The sequence below is a fragment of the Pteronotus mesoamericanus genome, unplaced genomic scaffold (genome assembly GCF_021234165.1).
Source record: "Pteronotus mesoamericanus isolate MK-2021 breed Mesoamerican mustached bat unplaced genomic scaffold, CSHL_Meso_final contig_29, whole genome shotgun sequence".
Lineage (NCBI taxonomy): Eukaryota > Metazoa > Chordata > Mammalia > Chiroptera > Mormoopidae > Pteronotus > Pteronotus mesoamericanus.
In genome coordinates this window covers 4,324,985-4,341,876 of record NW_026555123.1, presented here as the reverse complement: position 1 = coordinate 4,341,876, position 16,892 = coordinate 4,324,985, and the positions used below count along the sequence as shown (strand labels likewise).

Here is a 16,892-nt window from a genome sequence, read left to right as displayed (position 1 = left end):
CCTCGTCCCCTAGTGCTCGAGGACGCGTACAACTGGTGTCTTCAAGTTAATTAAAATTAATTCCATTTTGGAGCTCCCCTTGCCTCCTGAGATAACTGGAGACGTCCCATGGCATCGAAGATGGAAGGCTGGCGGTTCCTGGTTTAGAGATGAGTCACGTGTGAAGAGGTCTTTGTAATGGCGTCGGTGATGACGTGGGCCGACCTTGTTTTCGTACATAGTCCTTGTGTGCAGAGGAGGTCCGATCCCCTTAGGGTTACATTGTAATGCACCGTCCAGCTTTGCTGAGAAGTGGATGACCCGTCAGCAGCCTCCTTTTGATGGTGGCCGTTTCAGAGCACAGGGGACGCTTACGTCAGAGAACAGATGAGAAGGGGCTGCCCTGCTGTGGAAAGCCGCTCAGCGAGAAAAAGGGTATTTCTGACCGAATGACGAAAGGAAGGGGCGGGGAAGAGGGCTGGAGACGACACAGAAATCTGGGGCTGCTCACGCTCCGGTCCGGGGTCAACGCTTGCCACCGTCTTTCATGTCCTTCTCAACTGACTTAATCAACGAAGAGTTAATCAATGCCAGAGTCTGCAGAGACACCTGGGCACGCGGTGCAGAGCGTGCCTTGCAAGGAGGGCCTGGGGAGTTCGGAGCGAAGTGGACCAGGAGAGCTAGGGAGACGTGTCTGGTGACGCTGGTCCCCTTCCAGGGGAGCTCCAGGGACACTGGGACAACGTGGGCTCTGGAACGGCTGCAAGAGTTCCTGAGAAAGAGCCCGTTTTGTGCTTCAGTGCTGAACGCGTGCCGCGTTTTGACCGTCCTTGTATCTCTTAACAACAAGGAGGGAAACGTAAGTGTAATAACGGCCTTGAGAGCGTGTGTACGCATGCCACACGTCAGCCTTGTAGACAACATCACTCACGCACACGATCAGTTTGTACTAGTGATCAGTTGGGCTTTTTTTAAAATATAAAATATATGAGAGAGTGTCAACGTAACGTCAAGCTGGTTAGCCACGCAGTTCTGCGAACAGTCTCGCTGAAGGCCTGGGCCCGGAAGGAGGAAGGAGCGGGCGTACTCACCCCATGGGAGGGGCCTGTTTCAGGGGGCTGGGAAGGAAGCAAGCTGTGCAGTCGCGGCACGTGAGGCGGAGGCTGGGAGACTCGGGATGCAGCAGGAAGGGGCTCGCAGGGGAGAAGGGCCGCCCCGCGCACTAAAACCGTGGCTCGTTCCCTGACGTTGGCCACGCAGGATATCACACAGGAGCCTGTCCTCCTCAGTCCCTCTCAGCCCCTCTCAGTCCCTCTCAGCGCCTGGTGGGCTTTCACTTACTATTTAGTGGAACAGTAATAGTTCACCCTTAACGAGCACTATGAAGAATGTCCAAGCACTACGCCAAAAGAGCAATCTCGTTTCGTCCCTGTAGTCCTATGGGGCACTAAGTGATACTGTTTTTCTCCCTTTTGTTGAGAGGAAAGCTGAGGCTAGTACAGTTAAGCTGAGCGTCCAGGTTGGCGAGCTGACCGGTGGCCACAGCGGGTTTTGAACCCAGGGCGTTGGACTGCAGAGCCCACTAGCCGCTGTGCTGTCAGAGCCAGCCTGCCACCAGGACCGGGCCAGTGCCAGCGCCTCACCAGCTACCCAGGAAAACTGTGCACCGAATTCTGAAGCGAACCGGAGCCTGTCTGCAAGGTTGAGAATGTGTCCGATCCCTCAGCTGACAGCTGCCCGTGTTTACTCACAGTGTGTAAAGTCCACTCACTGGTCCAATTACCAAATTAAAATGATCACGTGTGTTAGTTTAAATTAATCAGTGGTGTCACTCGCTACTTTATGCTGAAGCCTAAACGTGGGTCCTGGGTGTGCTGCTGTGCTCCGGGGCGGCAGGGGCGGGGAATGGCAGGCAGAAGGAAGCAGCGGTCCGCGGAGAGAGCCGGGCACCTCCCTTCGGGAGCTGCTGTGATGAGCGTTTCAGTCAGGAACACCCTGGAGAGCAGCACAGGGCGGACGGGAGAATGCGGGTGGGGCAGCCCAGCGCTGTGGAGCGGGCAGAGCCCCCTTGCGGCCCTATAACACGGGCAGGCCACGTGCTAATGACTTGCTTGGGGGACCCGTGTGTCCTGGCAGAGAAGCGGCAGTGGGTGGGAGACTGGCCCTACCTCTGTGTGTCCGGGACCACCCTCTGTGAGTCTGCTGATTCTGCGTCGCTGTGAAGGATGAGATGGTCCCTGGCTTTTGGGAATTGGTGTTCACCTGGATCCTCACGTTCCCGGTCGGCTTTGGCGCATGGTTGAGAGGTTCAGGTTACATTGAGAAGACATGCAAGTGGGGAGGAACGGCGCGCTGGGCTAGAACGCTGCTCTGTTCATGTCACACTTTGCCCTGAGCCTGTGGCAGACATGCCTCAGCCAGAGAGGCCCCTTTTCCCCTCCCCAACGTGTTGCTTTGGTCAGTGGCAATTTCAACAACATGGTTCCCACCTCCCCAGTCTGGCCGCCAGGTGCCCCCGAACGTACAGCTGCCCCCGAATGTACAGCTGCCCTTTGGTTCCACGCTCTGCCCCTGCTCCAGGATGTGCTGCGTGGTGCACCTTTGGCGCTGCGCCTCCTGGGGTCACCCTGGGGTTGGTGGATCTTCTGGAAACATCCCTGGGCTCTTACAGGAGCACAGACAGAGGGGACTGCGTCCCCAGGACTCTTCCCACGACTCACCCTTCGTCTGCTGTCCGTGTCGTGGCTGCTGGTTCCGATGGCCCTCAGGACAGGCTAACAGTCACAAATGGGACAGGCTCAAAGAGGACCACAGGGCAGGTCAGGGGGCGACGCCATGCGCTCAGCCCATGCGCCCTGTGGGCGAGCATTTCTGGTTCTGAAACGCGGGTCTGGGGAAGAGCGAGCAGCATGGGGGCGTGAGTTGCACTGAGTGTGTGAGTGTGTGTGTTTTGATTGCTTTAACATCAGCTGTTGGGGGAGAGGTTCCTTTCAGAAACAGGAGTGTTGCATGTCGATACCTGTAGCCCCACGGATTGCCACCGTCAACCGGAAAGACGGGTGATTTCCGTGTCATGGGACAATTGATCAGGCCAATTCTGCGTGCTATGTTGGAGAAATCTGAATACATATTTTCTAAAAGCTTAATCAGTTCCTTGAGGAAATAGCAACTGAGTTCGCACCAGGAGCAAGACTCCGTGGTGGAAGCATTTAGGGTGTGGGGGTGCACAAGACATGTGCACTGGACTCCACGCAGCCCCTCCCACCCCACCAGGAGGATGAAATGTGCGCTCGGGCACCAACGCTGCAGGGCGGAAGGCGAAACCAGGAGAAGCAGAGACGTTTGGGAGGAGCTGCTTCCGGCCGGAGGGTCCCGGAAGGCGTGGCAGAATGGGGGGCATTTGAGCTGGCCCTTGAAGGGCGTGCTGGGGTCGGACCGTGTTAGAGTGGAGGGGAGACCCAGCGCGGTGGGAGCCGCAGGCCGAGGGGACAGCACGGCCTGACGCCTGCCCGCGGGCAGAGCACGCAGGGGCGTCTGGGGAGTGTGGGGGACGCGGGGGGCGGGGGCGCCATGCAGAAAGCAGTGGGAACGGCCGGTGGCAGCCGGACCCTGGAGGACGGCCAGTGCGCAGTCAAGTCGTTTTGGAATTCCCCGCGAAGGCACTTGACCTTTTTGAGCAGAGTGGCGGCCCGGCCGGAGCCGGCTTTCGGGACTGGTGGCACTCCTGGTTTGATCGTGCCACTCCCAGGGCAGCAGGGAGGGGGCCCAGCCGGCCGCAAGTGGGAGGGCGCGCAGGGCGGCGGCAGGGGTCCGCCCCGACCTTGGAGGGGACCGGCTGCCGTGTTCTGCGTGACTCGGACCTCCGGAAGACCAGCCGAGGCGAGGCGGAGGGCGGCCGAGGCCCCGGCAGAGGGTCGCGGACTGCGCGCTGTGAATGGCAGGCCGAGGACCAGGGCCTCGGACTCTGGGGCGAGCTGTCGAGCTGTCGGAAGGCTGGCCCCGGGTCCACGTGCTGCGCCATCGCTCCGCAGGTGCCTGCGGCCACTGGGCCAGAGCTCCGAGGAGGCCAGGCCCCCCAGCGTGCTGCCCGCACGGCCCTGTGAGCCTCGAGCGGACTTTTCCGTGGACAGGCGTGGGCTGAGAGTGCAGGGGCCTCCATGAGAGAGAAATGCCCACGTTTTAACACGTGTTCGCAGTCTCCTGCATGTTAAGGTGGTGGCTTCCCCCACCGCAACCTCCCTGTGGCTTCGGGCCCTGTGTCCTCTCAGAACGTTTGCGGCCCCCGCCCGCTGAGGGCTGTTGGTCACGTAGCTCATGTGTATCCACATTTGCCATGTTGTACGTTAAAGCCGGTCCATGTAAGAAATATTTTTAAATCCCTTTAAAAATAACAGTAAGCCTTACACATCCATGTAAAATCATGTTTTAATGAAAATTAACACTTTCCGAAACAAAAGTAGTTGGGAATTGGCAGACCTCTTTGATGTCTGACTTGGCAGAAGACGACCGGATTCTCGTATCTGCTTCTACGTTCCATCTGTTGCTCTGTGTTTTGGGGGATGGTGTGGGAAAAGTCCAGCCTCCCAGAGACAGGGCATTTGAAAAGGGAGGTGTGTTTTAGTGGCCTCTTCAGACAGCTGTTGCCGGTCATCCTTGATAGTCCAGCGAAACTCTTCAACAAGTGGTGGCTCCTTAAAGGTCACTTGGCGCATGGACTCTGGGAACCAGGTGAGTGACCCTTTGAGGCTCGGGCGTAGAGCGCCCGGTGAGCGGTGCCGCCTGCCCTCGGCGTGCCCCTTGCGTCCCTGCGCGGCGGCGCTGCCCTGCGGTCAGGCGGGGGATGCGGATCCGGTAGGTTACGTAGGTCTCCTGTATGTTGACACATTTCGTTATAAACATCTGTATGTTGCTGTCAGCACCAATCTCATCACTGAGAAACTGTCAAAGTCCCAGGGGTGAAAACAAGTTGTCCGGGAGTCTAGTTCTCTCTTGAAAACACATTTTTCTCACTGACAACAGATACTATCAATTATTTTCCTTGAAGTTACAGGCTTATGTATTCATTTTTGAGAAAAATATCTATTGGAGAGACTCAGGCCCGAATACTCACAGTTTGTCTGTTGAAATTTCAAAGAAAAATGGAGTTTTGAGAAAGGAAAATGACTCGTTTGGCTCACGGCTCAGTTGTACAAGTTCTATTCTCGAGACAACCATGAGTTTGGTCTGTAGCAAAAATGCTTTTGCCTGCTTTGCATTTAGTCACACAGAATAATAAAAAAAAAGACGTTGAAGAGCTAATTTAATAAGGCTAAGCATTTTTCCTGCTTCCTGAGGTTCATTCTTAGGTGAAACTGGCTTTTTTCCTTCCTGTGTGTATGGGGTAGACTAGGGTACAGTGGCCGATGGGTGTCCAGCCTGCAGCCCACGGGTAGCTGTGAGTGTGGCCCAACGCAAAATCATGAATTCACTGAAAACGCGATGAGATTTTTTTTTTTTTTTTTTTTTTTTTTTTTTTTGGTGTGTGATTACATGTTGCAAATGTGTGGCCCAAGACAGCTCTTCTTCCAGTGTGGCCCAGAGGCGCCGAAAGCCTGGACCCCCTGTTCAGGGGCGGCCCTCATTCCTCCAGGCCCAGCGAAGGTCTGTTTTTCACGAGCGCTCACTGACTCCCACGTTCCTAGCAGTTCTCGCGTTTCTGAATCTCTGAAGGCCAGGCAGGACCATGCACCCCCCTCCGGGGAAGCTGACTTCCCCTCTTTGCGTTTGGGTGCTTTGTGCGGCCCGGTTAGGCCCCCGCCACTGTCGGATGGTCTGCCTCTGCGTGTGTGGCGTGTGAGGGGCAGTCCATGGTAAAAGTTTGAGTTTAGATATGTATGTCTTGGTCCTTCTGATTTCTTAGTATTTCAGTTTTTAAAAGTAGATTGGGTCTGTTATACAGAAAATGTAAAGAATCAAAGGAACCACTGATCAGAGAGACTGAGAGTCCACAGATGGGAAGAATGAAAATGAGGTTGCAATGACCGCTTACATCTCACGCCCCTTGCCCTCTCCTGCTCATCACACGTTCCCTCCCCCACTAGAACCCCGCCCCTTTAGAGCAGTGTCTCTGACCGTGTCCGCTCTGGGGGCCCGCCCACGCTGAGACCCGAAGACCTACTCCCCACTCAGGTTCTCCGCAGTCGGCTCCACGTCCGGGTCTCCAAACCCATGACGTTTACCAGAGGAAAATTATTCTACTGCCTTTCATTTTCCTATGACTGTGGCTAAAGGATGGAAAGAGGTGACAGCCGGACTTCTACCGCCTCCGCTGCCCTCACAGCATGAGGGACAGGAACGGAGACCCTCGCCCCGGTCAGCCGCCTCCCGACAGGGTGCCTACACCTGCGCCTGCCCCCAAAGGCTACGTGCTTTTCTTCCTTTTTAAGATTTTACTTACTCATTCTCAGAAGGGAAGGGAGGGAGAAAGAAAGGGAGAGAAACATCGATGTGTGGTTGCCTCTTGTGCACCCCCTATTGGGGACCTGGCGTGCAACCCAGACAAGTGCCCTGGCTGAGAATCGAACCACTGACCCTTTGGTTCGCAGGCTGGCATCCAATCCACTGAGCCACACCAGCCAGGGCGTTTTTCTTCTAGATGTAAGATTAGATCGCCTCCTGTCCTGGTGGTTTCTTGCAGTCAGTCACGTTGGCAGTGAGCTAAGAAAATAGCCAAACACTCTCTGTCCAGTAGAGTAGCCACTAGCCTCATGTGGCATTTCAACTTTATGTAAATTCAAAAGAAATGAGATAAGTTCAGTTCTTCTGGTGCCCTGGCCACAGTCCAAGCCCCCAATAGCTGCGTGTGGCTAGTAGCTACCCTCTGGGAAAGCACAGACGTAGGGTCTGTACCCAGGAGGCTTACGTGGACACCCCTGGTCTGGTGGTCGGCTCTGCCACAGGAGCCACTCTGAGCTCCTGTTTTCACTGTCGGCTCCGGTGTGTTCCTGGTCTTTAGCATGTCGAGTTCATCTTTCAAGGAACAGCTTCTCTAAGGTGCGCATCACAGCCTTTGAATTCACATGAGGGAAATACCTGTCTCTTGGGCTGCACATAGCAAATAATCTGCAACTCGCTTGAATGTTGGCCACCTCCTGGGTTTGCAGGGTACGGAGTCCCTACCGTGCAGGGCCTGGTTCCACTGCTCAGCGCATTCTCAGGGCCCCAGGCTCTGCGGCTGCCTCCTTCAATGTGTTGCTGTGTCTCTTTCAAGGTTGCCAGAAGGCCAGGCTGTTCCGGCAACCGCCCCGTGCTTGCATGAAACCTAAAAGTAGACAAATGAGGAGGCTCTCTTTGGGCATCTCTCTTCTTACTGAGGAGCACAGTTTTTTCCAGAAGCCCCCAGCAGGCCCCAGGGAGCCCCCGTTTGCCAGAACCAAATGCTGTGCCTGAGTGAGGACAGAGGTCGTGATGTTAGGCTGGCTCTGCTGGGAGCGAACGTGAGCACGAGGACCGCTGACGCGCGGTCTGCTTCCTTCTGCGTCCCCAGGGCCTGGGGCGGTGCCGGGTGCTCGGTGAGTGTCCGCTGGATGGAGGGATGGACAGATGGACGGATGGAGGGATGGAGCGTGTGGTTGAAGTCCATGGGGAGCACAGGCGTGAACCCGCGCCGTGAGAACATGCCAGGCTCCTGTCTTCTCTCTCCGCTCCGGCTGCGGCTGGCATCTGGCACCAGGTTGACCAGCTCCCCCATGAACCCTTGGATTCCGGGGGCTGCTCATGACTTTGAAAAGGTAGCCTCAGACCCCGTGTGATCAGGACCTGTGGTGGCCCCTCCACCCACGGTCCCTGCGGGCCAGGCGTCCGTCTTTGGTTTTCAATCCAGCTGCACCACATGGAGACCCACCTGGAGCTAGGCATTCGACCTCTTTGTCCGGCTGCTGTGATGGAAGGGACGCGCGTGCACAGCCCTGAGCCATGGGGATGAGGGTGGCCGCAGCAGCTGTCAGACAGGACGTCCTGTGCTTGTTCTTCCCTCTGCGTTTGGCTTGTGTGTTGGGGGTGTTGGGATGTGGGATCCCGCTGGAGCTCCTGACTTTCCCAGTTAGACTCCCTCCACAAAGCGCCGGGCACTGGGGTGGGGACGCGTCCATTTCTCATTGTAATGGGGTGGCGGACAAGGTCCCCTCACCCCACGGCTGGGCTCCGCGGCCCCGTCTGGGTTTGGGCTGTGCAGAACTGGGGAGTGGAGCCCCACGCTCCGTGTTTGTGACAAAAGTTAAAAATGCCAAGACCCGGCCCATGCCTGACTGTGCAGCAGGAGATTGAAGGAAAGGGTCTTTTCCCAGTAGCAGTAACGTGTTGTTCGTATGTTATGTGAGGGGCAGCTGAAAAAGTCACGGTATTTCTCTTTGGGTCTGTTTCATCTACGAGCACAGCGAGTGGACTTCATTGTCATCATGTCTCACTGTTCTCAGGTCTCTTATATGCTCCTAAATGTGGCAGATGAAAACAGGGTTTCTTGTTGGAGGAGATGACCTCACACTTTGGATTTCCACTACATCCCACCTATTTCCAATGGACAAGTGCCCCCTAAAACAGGCCACCAGCGCCTTCTCTTTGGGCTCCATTCCCTGGACGCCCACTGGCGCCATGGCCATATCGGTGTCCTCGGATAGATCCGCAGGCCTCATTGTAATTAGAACTACCTGGGCTCAGAATAGTGGCTCTCCAAACATTTTTCATGGGCCTCTGACTCCTATACAATAGGTCCTTAATAAAACTGTTCATTGAATGAATTAGCTGGGACATAGTCCTAGATTTGTTCCCACTATGAGCACTAACATACATAGGTGCTCAGGCACCTTTTATTCTAACAGATTCCTCCCCACCCCCCGCCCCCGATAGCTTTTGTGGTAGCAGAATTCATTATTCAGCTTCATCATCTTTCTGCTCGATAATCCTTCTATTTCAATCACATTAAACTTAACTGTGCTTTTAGGTGTGTAACCTTGGGCACATTATGTAATTGCTTGTGTCTGGTTTCCTTATTAATACAATGAGAGTGATAACAACATCTACCTCATAAGACTGTCTTGGACAAATGTCTTAATACACGTAAGACACGTAGCACAGCCGATGTTTATTTCACACCACACTCGGTCAGTGGCAGCCGTTGGCTGGCCGTGGTCACAAAAGCCAGGCCGTGAACATTTAAGGAGCTCTGTAGAGTTTACAGGAAAGCGCGTTGCGTATATTGTTAAAGGAAAATCGTGGGCGCCACATCCTCTTAGTGGAATTTGGAATAAGCTTGTGTGTGGGTACACCTGTAGACAATATTTCTGTGGCTTTGGACATTTGCCACCGGGTAGCACTGGCTCGATTTCTACTCCTCAAGCTGGGGTGGCCCTTGAGCACACAGATGATGTCTGCATGTCGCTCGGGGCAGGAGCTTTGGTGGCCTGCTCTGGCTCTGCGGCTGGGCTAGCGCGTCCACCTCCCAGCCGCTGGGGTCCCCGGCTGCTGACGACGCACACTGGTGCCCCTTCCAAGCCTGCTCCTGGCTGAGGGTGCCTGCCTCATCCAGCGTGTTCTGGACATTCTGAGATCCGCCCCCTGTGGTTCCCGGGGGCGGGGCTATAGCTGACGTCAAGGGTGGGACCGCCTTGCCCCCTTGCTGTGGGCGGGGCGACTCCTGCAGCTCCGGCCACGCTGCAGAGCGTGGGGTCCCGCTGAGGCCCCACTTCTGACACCATGTCTGTGCTCAGCCGCTGCTCCCACCCCAGCGTGAGGCTGTCCCCCGTCTCTGCTGACAGCACCTGGTCTGTCGTCTCAGGCACAGGCAGCGCCATCCCACGCGCTGCCCGCGGGTCCTGCCCTGAGGCGCGGGGCCTCTTAGCGCCTGTTGTTCTCTCAGCTCCACCACCGCCTGTGCAGCCCATTCATTCCCTGGGTTACATCGCCTTGGGCTAACATTTCCTCTCCTTCCTTTGTTTTTGATTTCCTCTGTTTTCTTGGTTGGCCCCTTCCCTGCTCCTGTCTCAGGTCTTTGCATATTAAGCTTCCTCAGCATCAGCTCCTTGGTCGTCTTATACCCCTGTTTGTTTCTGAACAGCACCCTGCCAGACACCCGGGCCTCCCTGTCGGCAAGTCAGCCTCAGAGCCGGAGGTGGTCCCGTCTGCCCCTCTGGGTTGTCCCTCAGGGTTGTCCCGGGCCCCGGGAGCTGTTCCTTTGGAAACACTTGGCCCACAGCCTCCAACACAGGAAGGGCTTAGTCAGTGGTAGCTGGTGATCCTGCCGTTACTCACCTACGGGACTTTCCCACCGAGGATGAGTCGCGTCCTTTCTCCGGGAGCCCCGGGGGGACCTCTTGCGCAGCACTTCCGCATGCGGCGAGGCGGCCTGCGCTTCCCGGGAAGCCAGGAGCTGCTCCTGCCGTCCAGGGGTGTGGCTCGCAGGGGAAGAGAAGGCCTGACACACACGTGGCCTTCGCTGACGTCCACAGTGAGAGCACCCCGGCCCTGTCCAACGCCAGGTGACCGGCACGGCGCCCCGAGCACAGGGCTGGGCGGGGACACGGCCGGCTGTGGCCGTGTTGCCCTCAGCACACACCGCCCCCATTCCCATTCTTGTGTCCGTAGCATCGGGTTGGCCAAATAGTCTGTATGGGTTTATCCGTAAAATAAAAGGCACAATTTTCGTTCTCAGCAATAACTTTATTGATTTGGATATTTTGAGTGTGTCAGCTACCTCCTGTGTGGTAAAGCATTGATTGCTGTTAATTAATGTCTTGAATTGATCACTATCAACTTCAGCTGGTCTTCCTGACCCTGGAGCATCATCCAGTGAGAAATCTCCAGCACGAAACTTGGCAAACCACTCCTGACACAGTCAGTCAGTCACAGCACCTTCTCCATATACCACATAAATTCTTTTTTTGTGTTTCAGTTTTTTCCTTTCTTGAAATAACAAAGCATAATATGCTGAAAATGTCGTGTATTTTCTTCCATCTTCAATATTTTAATGGCTACACAAAAATTTACCCATTTGGATCTTTTTTTTAAAATGCACACTGATATGACAGCTGTCACAAGGCAATCTGACCAAATTGTTTCAAATGAAGTTAAAGACAACTCAGCTCTACTCTAGCTGTTGTAGGGAAAAAAACCAAATGAACTTTTTGGCCGACCCAACCCTCAGCACATGGTGTAGCCAGGACTGAGATGTTCAGGGACAACTCCTGTGTCGCTACTCCGTGGGGGAGATGGGATCGGGGGAAGTACCTTGATACCTAATTCTTGTTAGCTAAGCCGCAGAGCCCCTCCCCCCACCTCCAAACAGATGCACTGCGACTCTCGGGTCTGTGATTGACGAGGAACGTGAATGAGCGTTAGTTGGTTCACCTCCCCTGGCTGCAGTTTCCCCAGAGACTTGGGCTGGACGGTCCCTGAAGTCCCTCTTAGTCTGGGAATCCATGCGGCCTGATGAGCGCTGGTTTCGTGGCCTCCTTCCTTCGTGGCCTCCTTCCCGTATCGATCGCTGAGCCAGGCATTGTGCGCGGGAGAGGAACCGCGAGGAGCAGGCGCACGCCCCCGGCTGATGCACATCTCGATGTCTTTTTTTGTCAGCGTCCCGTTGTGGCGAGCCCACGGGTGGGCACCACGGGCCAAGGTTTGGGTGTGTCACAAGTGCCGCGCCTCGACCTGCGCGGGCATCGTGCTGCTCGCTTCACTTCCTGGAAGAAAGCACACAGGGCTCGCCTGGTCACCGCCCGTGGTGGGGGAGAATGTCCCCCGCCGGTGGTGATGGCAAAGGGAGAAGCCCCAGTGAAGAGCTGGTTGCTTTGTTCTCGGAGGTAGCTCCCAGCTAAGTGTGTAAAGAAAGCCATTTGTGTAGGACTGCTGTGCAAAGTCTGAACATGTCGTTTTGCGTTTCAGCCTGAGAAGCGGTCTCCTGGCTTCTCTCGCCGGCGCTGGTTGCACAGGCCCGCGGAGAGGCTCTTCAGCCCCCGCGCCGCCTTCCAGTTCACGTCCGGCGCCGGCCGAACGCCTTGTTTGTTCTCAGCAGCCATCATCTCTGCAGTTAATTTTCAAAAGCTACATTGGTTTCCAACAGGAATTACTACTGGGAGCATTTCTCAGTTGCTGAAAGCTATTTTTAAAGAGAGAATTTGGTTTTTTCTTTTTTTTTTTGACAGGGGCCGATCATATCCGGAAATACTGGAGTCGCTACTATCAGGGGTCTCAAGGGGTGATCTTCGTGCTGGACAGCGCGTCCTCAGAAGGCGACCTGGAGGCGGCCCGGAGCGAGCTGCACTCGGCCCTGCAGCACCCGCAGCTGTGCACGCTGCCCTTCCTCATCCTGGCCAGCCACCAGGACAAGCCGGCCGCCCGCTCCGTGCAGGAGGTACGTCTGCGCGCCGCTCCCTGCCCCGCCGCGGCCGCGCGTCTCTTGCCGCGGCGCCCCTCGTGCGGGACGGGCGGGGCTCGCTGCCTTTGACCAGGAAGCGTCAGCTTTCTTGGGACATCTGTATGGATCCGATTGGAATTGCTGTTTACGTGCCTGATTCCCTTGGAGAGTGTAGACGTGGCTTTTTCACTGTTTGGCAGAGTGAGAGGACTTATCTGAGTATTTTTCTCATCTATTCTGAAGGGCGGATGGCCTGGCTGTGTCACGCTTTTTCACCCTGCCGCCTCTTTGGGTCCTCCTTCTGTCCCCCAGCGTCCCAGGGGAGGCGCCGGCATGTCCCCCTAGCCGCTGCCACTCGGAGGCTGTGTGCTTGGCCCTCCAAGGCACCCGCCGATCGCTGCAGCCCTCGGTCCTGTTCGGTAACGGCCGGGCTGGACGCGGAGCCTGATCTCGCGTGTCCCGGGGCCGCACACACGCCTCACTGCGGGCTTGCTCTTCTGCTTCCTCGTTTGATTTCCTGTCTTAGCTGGCGTCCCTCCCGAGAGCAGGGACTGGTTCCGGGCCAGTAATCAGCGTCTCCCCCAGCAGAGCTTCAAACTCGGGCACTCAAGCAATGAGAGGTGTAAACAGTTCCCACAACCTGCCCACTACTGAGTGTCCCCCAGCCCCGGGGAAATGGAAGTGCTGGGAGCGACCCCTAACGCCTGGCGCGCCCCCGTCGGGGAGCCGTGGGCCTGCGCAAACGGCCTCGGAATCAGAGGGTTCATGGGAAGGACGTGGCACTGCAGTTTGAGAAAGGAGTTGGAGGCCGAGGACGGCCACGTCAGCCTCTCCCTCCCTCACACTGCGGGGTCCTGCCGACCAGGGGCCATGTGCTCGTGGCCTGTCTTCTCACCCACAAAGTGGGAATGGCGTGTCGTCGTTAGGATACATGAGTGGGATTAATTGGGATCGTTCACACTGAAGTTGAAAGTACTAAGTATTAAGAGGTACCCTATGCAGAAAATTTTCATTTATGTTTCAGGCAAATGGTTAACAAAGCAAGGATTTCTTATTAAATAGACAGAATGCATGTCCTTGAGTTGCCTCATTTGGCACTAGGCAGTTAGCCCCTTTTTCCTTTCTAGATTTTGTGAAATACCTCATAGGTAAACTTAAGTAATGAAGATTAAACAAATAGCAGAAGAAATCTATTCCGAGGGCCATGAACGTGCCGATGTTCCTGATCTGTTGTTCTGAGGACCATAGGTAAATCCTAACTTCTCAGCACCACTTTTTTGTGTGGAGAGCAGATATAACAGTATATTATGATGGGTAGTTATGAATGTTGAATTAGTTTATGACTGGAAGGTGCTTTGCTGAAAATGTGATTATGTGTTCAGTACGGGAAATACAGTATATGTATGTGTTACAGAATTCAAGAATGGTATAACATTTTGTACAGATATACTCTAACACATAGATAGTAAAACACATAATGTGAAGTAGATATAATACAAGTGGCATTATAACTTCAAATCACTTAAATTAGGAGCAAGAGCAGACTTTTTTTGGTGCTTTTAAGAAACTGTGTGTCTGTTTTCCTTAGACACTGTGTGATGGAAGCTACTGTGTTCTTTAAACCTGCTGTGTGCCTCAGGGCCCTGCGCCGCAGGAAGTCAAGCTGTGACCGCGGGGGCTTTGGCAGCGGCAAGGTGTGCGGGGCCCGCTGTGTGTGGCCGCTGGCCACTGGGGGAGGGCGGCTCTGTCTTTGTGAGTCGTCTTTTCGTAGGACGGAGACTGTCAATGTGGAGTAATCGTAGACTTGATTTGAAAATTGAGGTTCTGAACTTGTATGTACTGGCGCATACATGACTTTGACTTTACTTTCTTTGCCAATTTTAAGTGAATTTTCCTCAAAGTTTTGGCTTGGGACAGCACTTCCAAGCACCATCCTGAGGACTGCTTTTTGGAGGCGTTTTCCCTGCGAATACGTGAGCACATACTCTCCCGAGTCCCTGCTGATGTGTTCACCCCGTCTCTGGTCACGTTCCCTCACGGACCTTGGACCGGGTCAAACCCTAAGAGAGGCTCGTCCTTCGGATGCGGGAGTAAAAGAAATGGCAGCTGCCTCTTCCTCCCATTGCCTGAATGAGCGAGGGTTCCCACGGCAGCCTCGGGGTGCTTTGTGGAAATGCCCTCAGGAACGTTCTAGGAGCTAAATCACTGCCTTACTGGTAGCATAAAGGCAGAATCGGGAAACTGAATCATAGTTTTTCATAAACAATAACCTCAGAATGGTTGGTAATCGGCATGGGGAGAAGAGGGAGGGGACGAAATTGAGGAGCCAAGTCACATGTCACTTGAAATACGTTTTGTAGTGGTCGTGTGTTTATTCCTCTTTCTTCCCGTGTCATGAATGTGTTCCGTGCTGCTTCTAAGTATTCGTTTGCACCTGGTGGTGTGCGTGTACTTTGTAGGGTTTCCAAATGCTAAGATGATGGTGTGTTACCTGTGAACTTCAGGCAAGCCTGTTCTTTCAGAGTTGAGAAGAACGCGTTCGGTTCACCACACAGCCCCGCGCAGCTCTCTGAAGCAGCCAAGGGGAGACAAGCCCCGAGCCCCATCGGCACCCCGCCCCCTCTGGAATTTCTCCGTGCTGTGCTTGCTGCGTCGCGCAGCAGTTCTGCAATTACTGATGCTGACGTTGGAGGGAAACTTTGAGAGTTCCTTAGATGTTTCATGTGGATGCCACGACACTGAGTTGAGAGGCCCAGAGAAGCCAGCGAAATCCAAAGGAAAGAAAGCGGGATTGTCCCTTGGGTCCTGGCGGGGGTGAAGGCCACCAGGAAGTGGCACTCATTTAGCTCCGCGTGCCATGCCGTGAGCAGGCGCTGCCGTGCCGGACCAGAGAGCTGCGTGTGCACAGGGAGACGAGGGTTAAAATGGCTTGGGGAGCCGCAGATAGAGGGCAATGCACCCAATTATTTTATTGCCCTTTTATAACTAGCAAGTGGAGTCTCGTGCTCCGCCGTGTCTCTTTCCGTAGCACACCTGGAAATGACCTCGTGTGACCCAGCGGAATTTTAAGATTTTAATGTCTTGAGAATGGATAGTAGAAACTTTTTTTTCCACAAATCATTTTTTAAAGAAAATAGCAAAACACTGGGAAAAGCACCCTTTACATACTGTCTGTAAGCCAAGCAGTTCTTGCAACAGATGTTTGCTCTCTTCACTTTGGGGAGGTGTAGTTAGCTCAGTTTTCCAGAATTTCCTCATAACTGTTTTTCTCTATAGAAAACATAACATAAAAACCTTATACTTATGTCGTGGGGCCCACTGGATTCATCAGGGAAAATCCTGGTCTAACTGAAATGATAAAGCTTTTAAAATGAGAATCACCTGAAGGGTCATTGGATGTTTTTTATTGTATTGAATTGTAATTGCATCTAATGTGTTTTACACCCCCCGGGGGAGAGCATACTTCAGTTCTGAAGCTGTAGGATGGGTCAGGAGGATCTCACGAGAAGTTGAGCTGAGGGCGCAGCCAACAAACGCGACCCTGCTCTCCCTCCGCAGGCGCCTGCCGCGGGCTCTCAGCGCTGAGCTCTGTAGCTCCCGACGTCCGCTTCCCTGGGCCTTCCCGGGCCTTCCAAAGGGACACATTCGGTCGCTGCGCGGGCACTGCCTCATCCTGTCAGCAGCGCTATCTGACTTGGTGTCTGTCCGCACCTTTAACCCATAAGTGCATTGAACTTTTCGGAAGTACTGTGTTAGCTGTGTTTGTCCGGTTTTTTCAAGTAAAGCAAATATTAAGAAATATGAACGCTGTGCAGCATAGATCTTTGAAGTGGAATTACAAGGTCTAGTGACTCAGTTGGTTGCATGGCTCATTAATTGTAGCACCAGAAAAGCGAGCTTCTCATTTGGAGTGTCAACATTAAAGTTAGAGTTTGTGATCCAGCATTTCTCAATTTTCTGGCAATTATAATTCGGTTTATGATGTGGTGTACATAGAATGCGCTGTTGTGTTTAAAAAAAATACAATGTAGGAAGAGTATTTGCAAGTGTTTGTCATGATATAAACATTACTTTTTTAGGCCATGTTTTCTTTGGATTATAAATATTCATATTTTGAACAATGCTTTCAATATTCAGTGTATCATGAAAAATTTATCTAGTTCTCACTTTTTAGTCTATAGACATCTTCCGGAAGAGAGTGCTAGTATGTGTTCTATGTTATTTAATGGTTGCACTTGATTATAATTGCTTGCTTATCAGTAACTATTTCTACATTGCGTACTTTTTCCCCTTCCTACATTGGGTCAGAGAGCGTTTTGAGGATTAGAAATTTTGGATCCTGTTGGTCTGTAGATAATATGCCTCTAGTTTAAAGTTTTTATTTTATACGCTGCTTGACAGTGAGCAGTTCTCTTTTGGTAGCTCTGTGAAGTAGCAAATAGCATCTGCTTTTACATAAGTTTTTTATTAGAAAAATGCAGAGCAGTGTTTAAATCACATAAAATACTTAGCTTAACTGAATAGCACT

The 16,892-nt window shown here is 53.6% G+C and overlaps 1 protein-coding gene across 1 annotated transcript in view; it reads left to right on the top strand.

The window, feature by feature from the left end:
* ARL15 (ADP ribosylation factor like GTPase 15) overlaps window positions 1–16,892 on the top strand; it is a 322,033-nt gene that overhangs the window by 149,157 nt on the left and 155,984 nt on the right. The window contains exon 4 of the mRNA XM_054575339.1: window positions 12,153–12,361. Within this exon, the coding sequence (XP_054431314.1) occupies window positions 12,153–12,361 (209 nt within the window). The remainder of the gene's footprint in view (window positions 1–12,152; window positions 12,362–16,892) is intronic.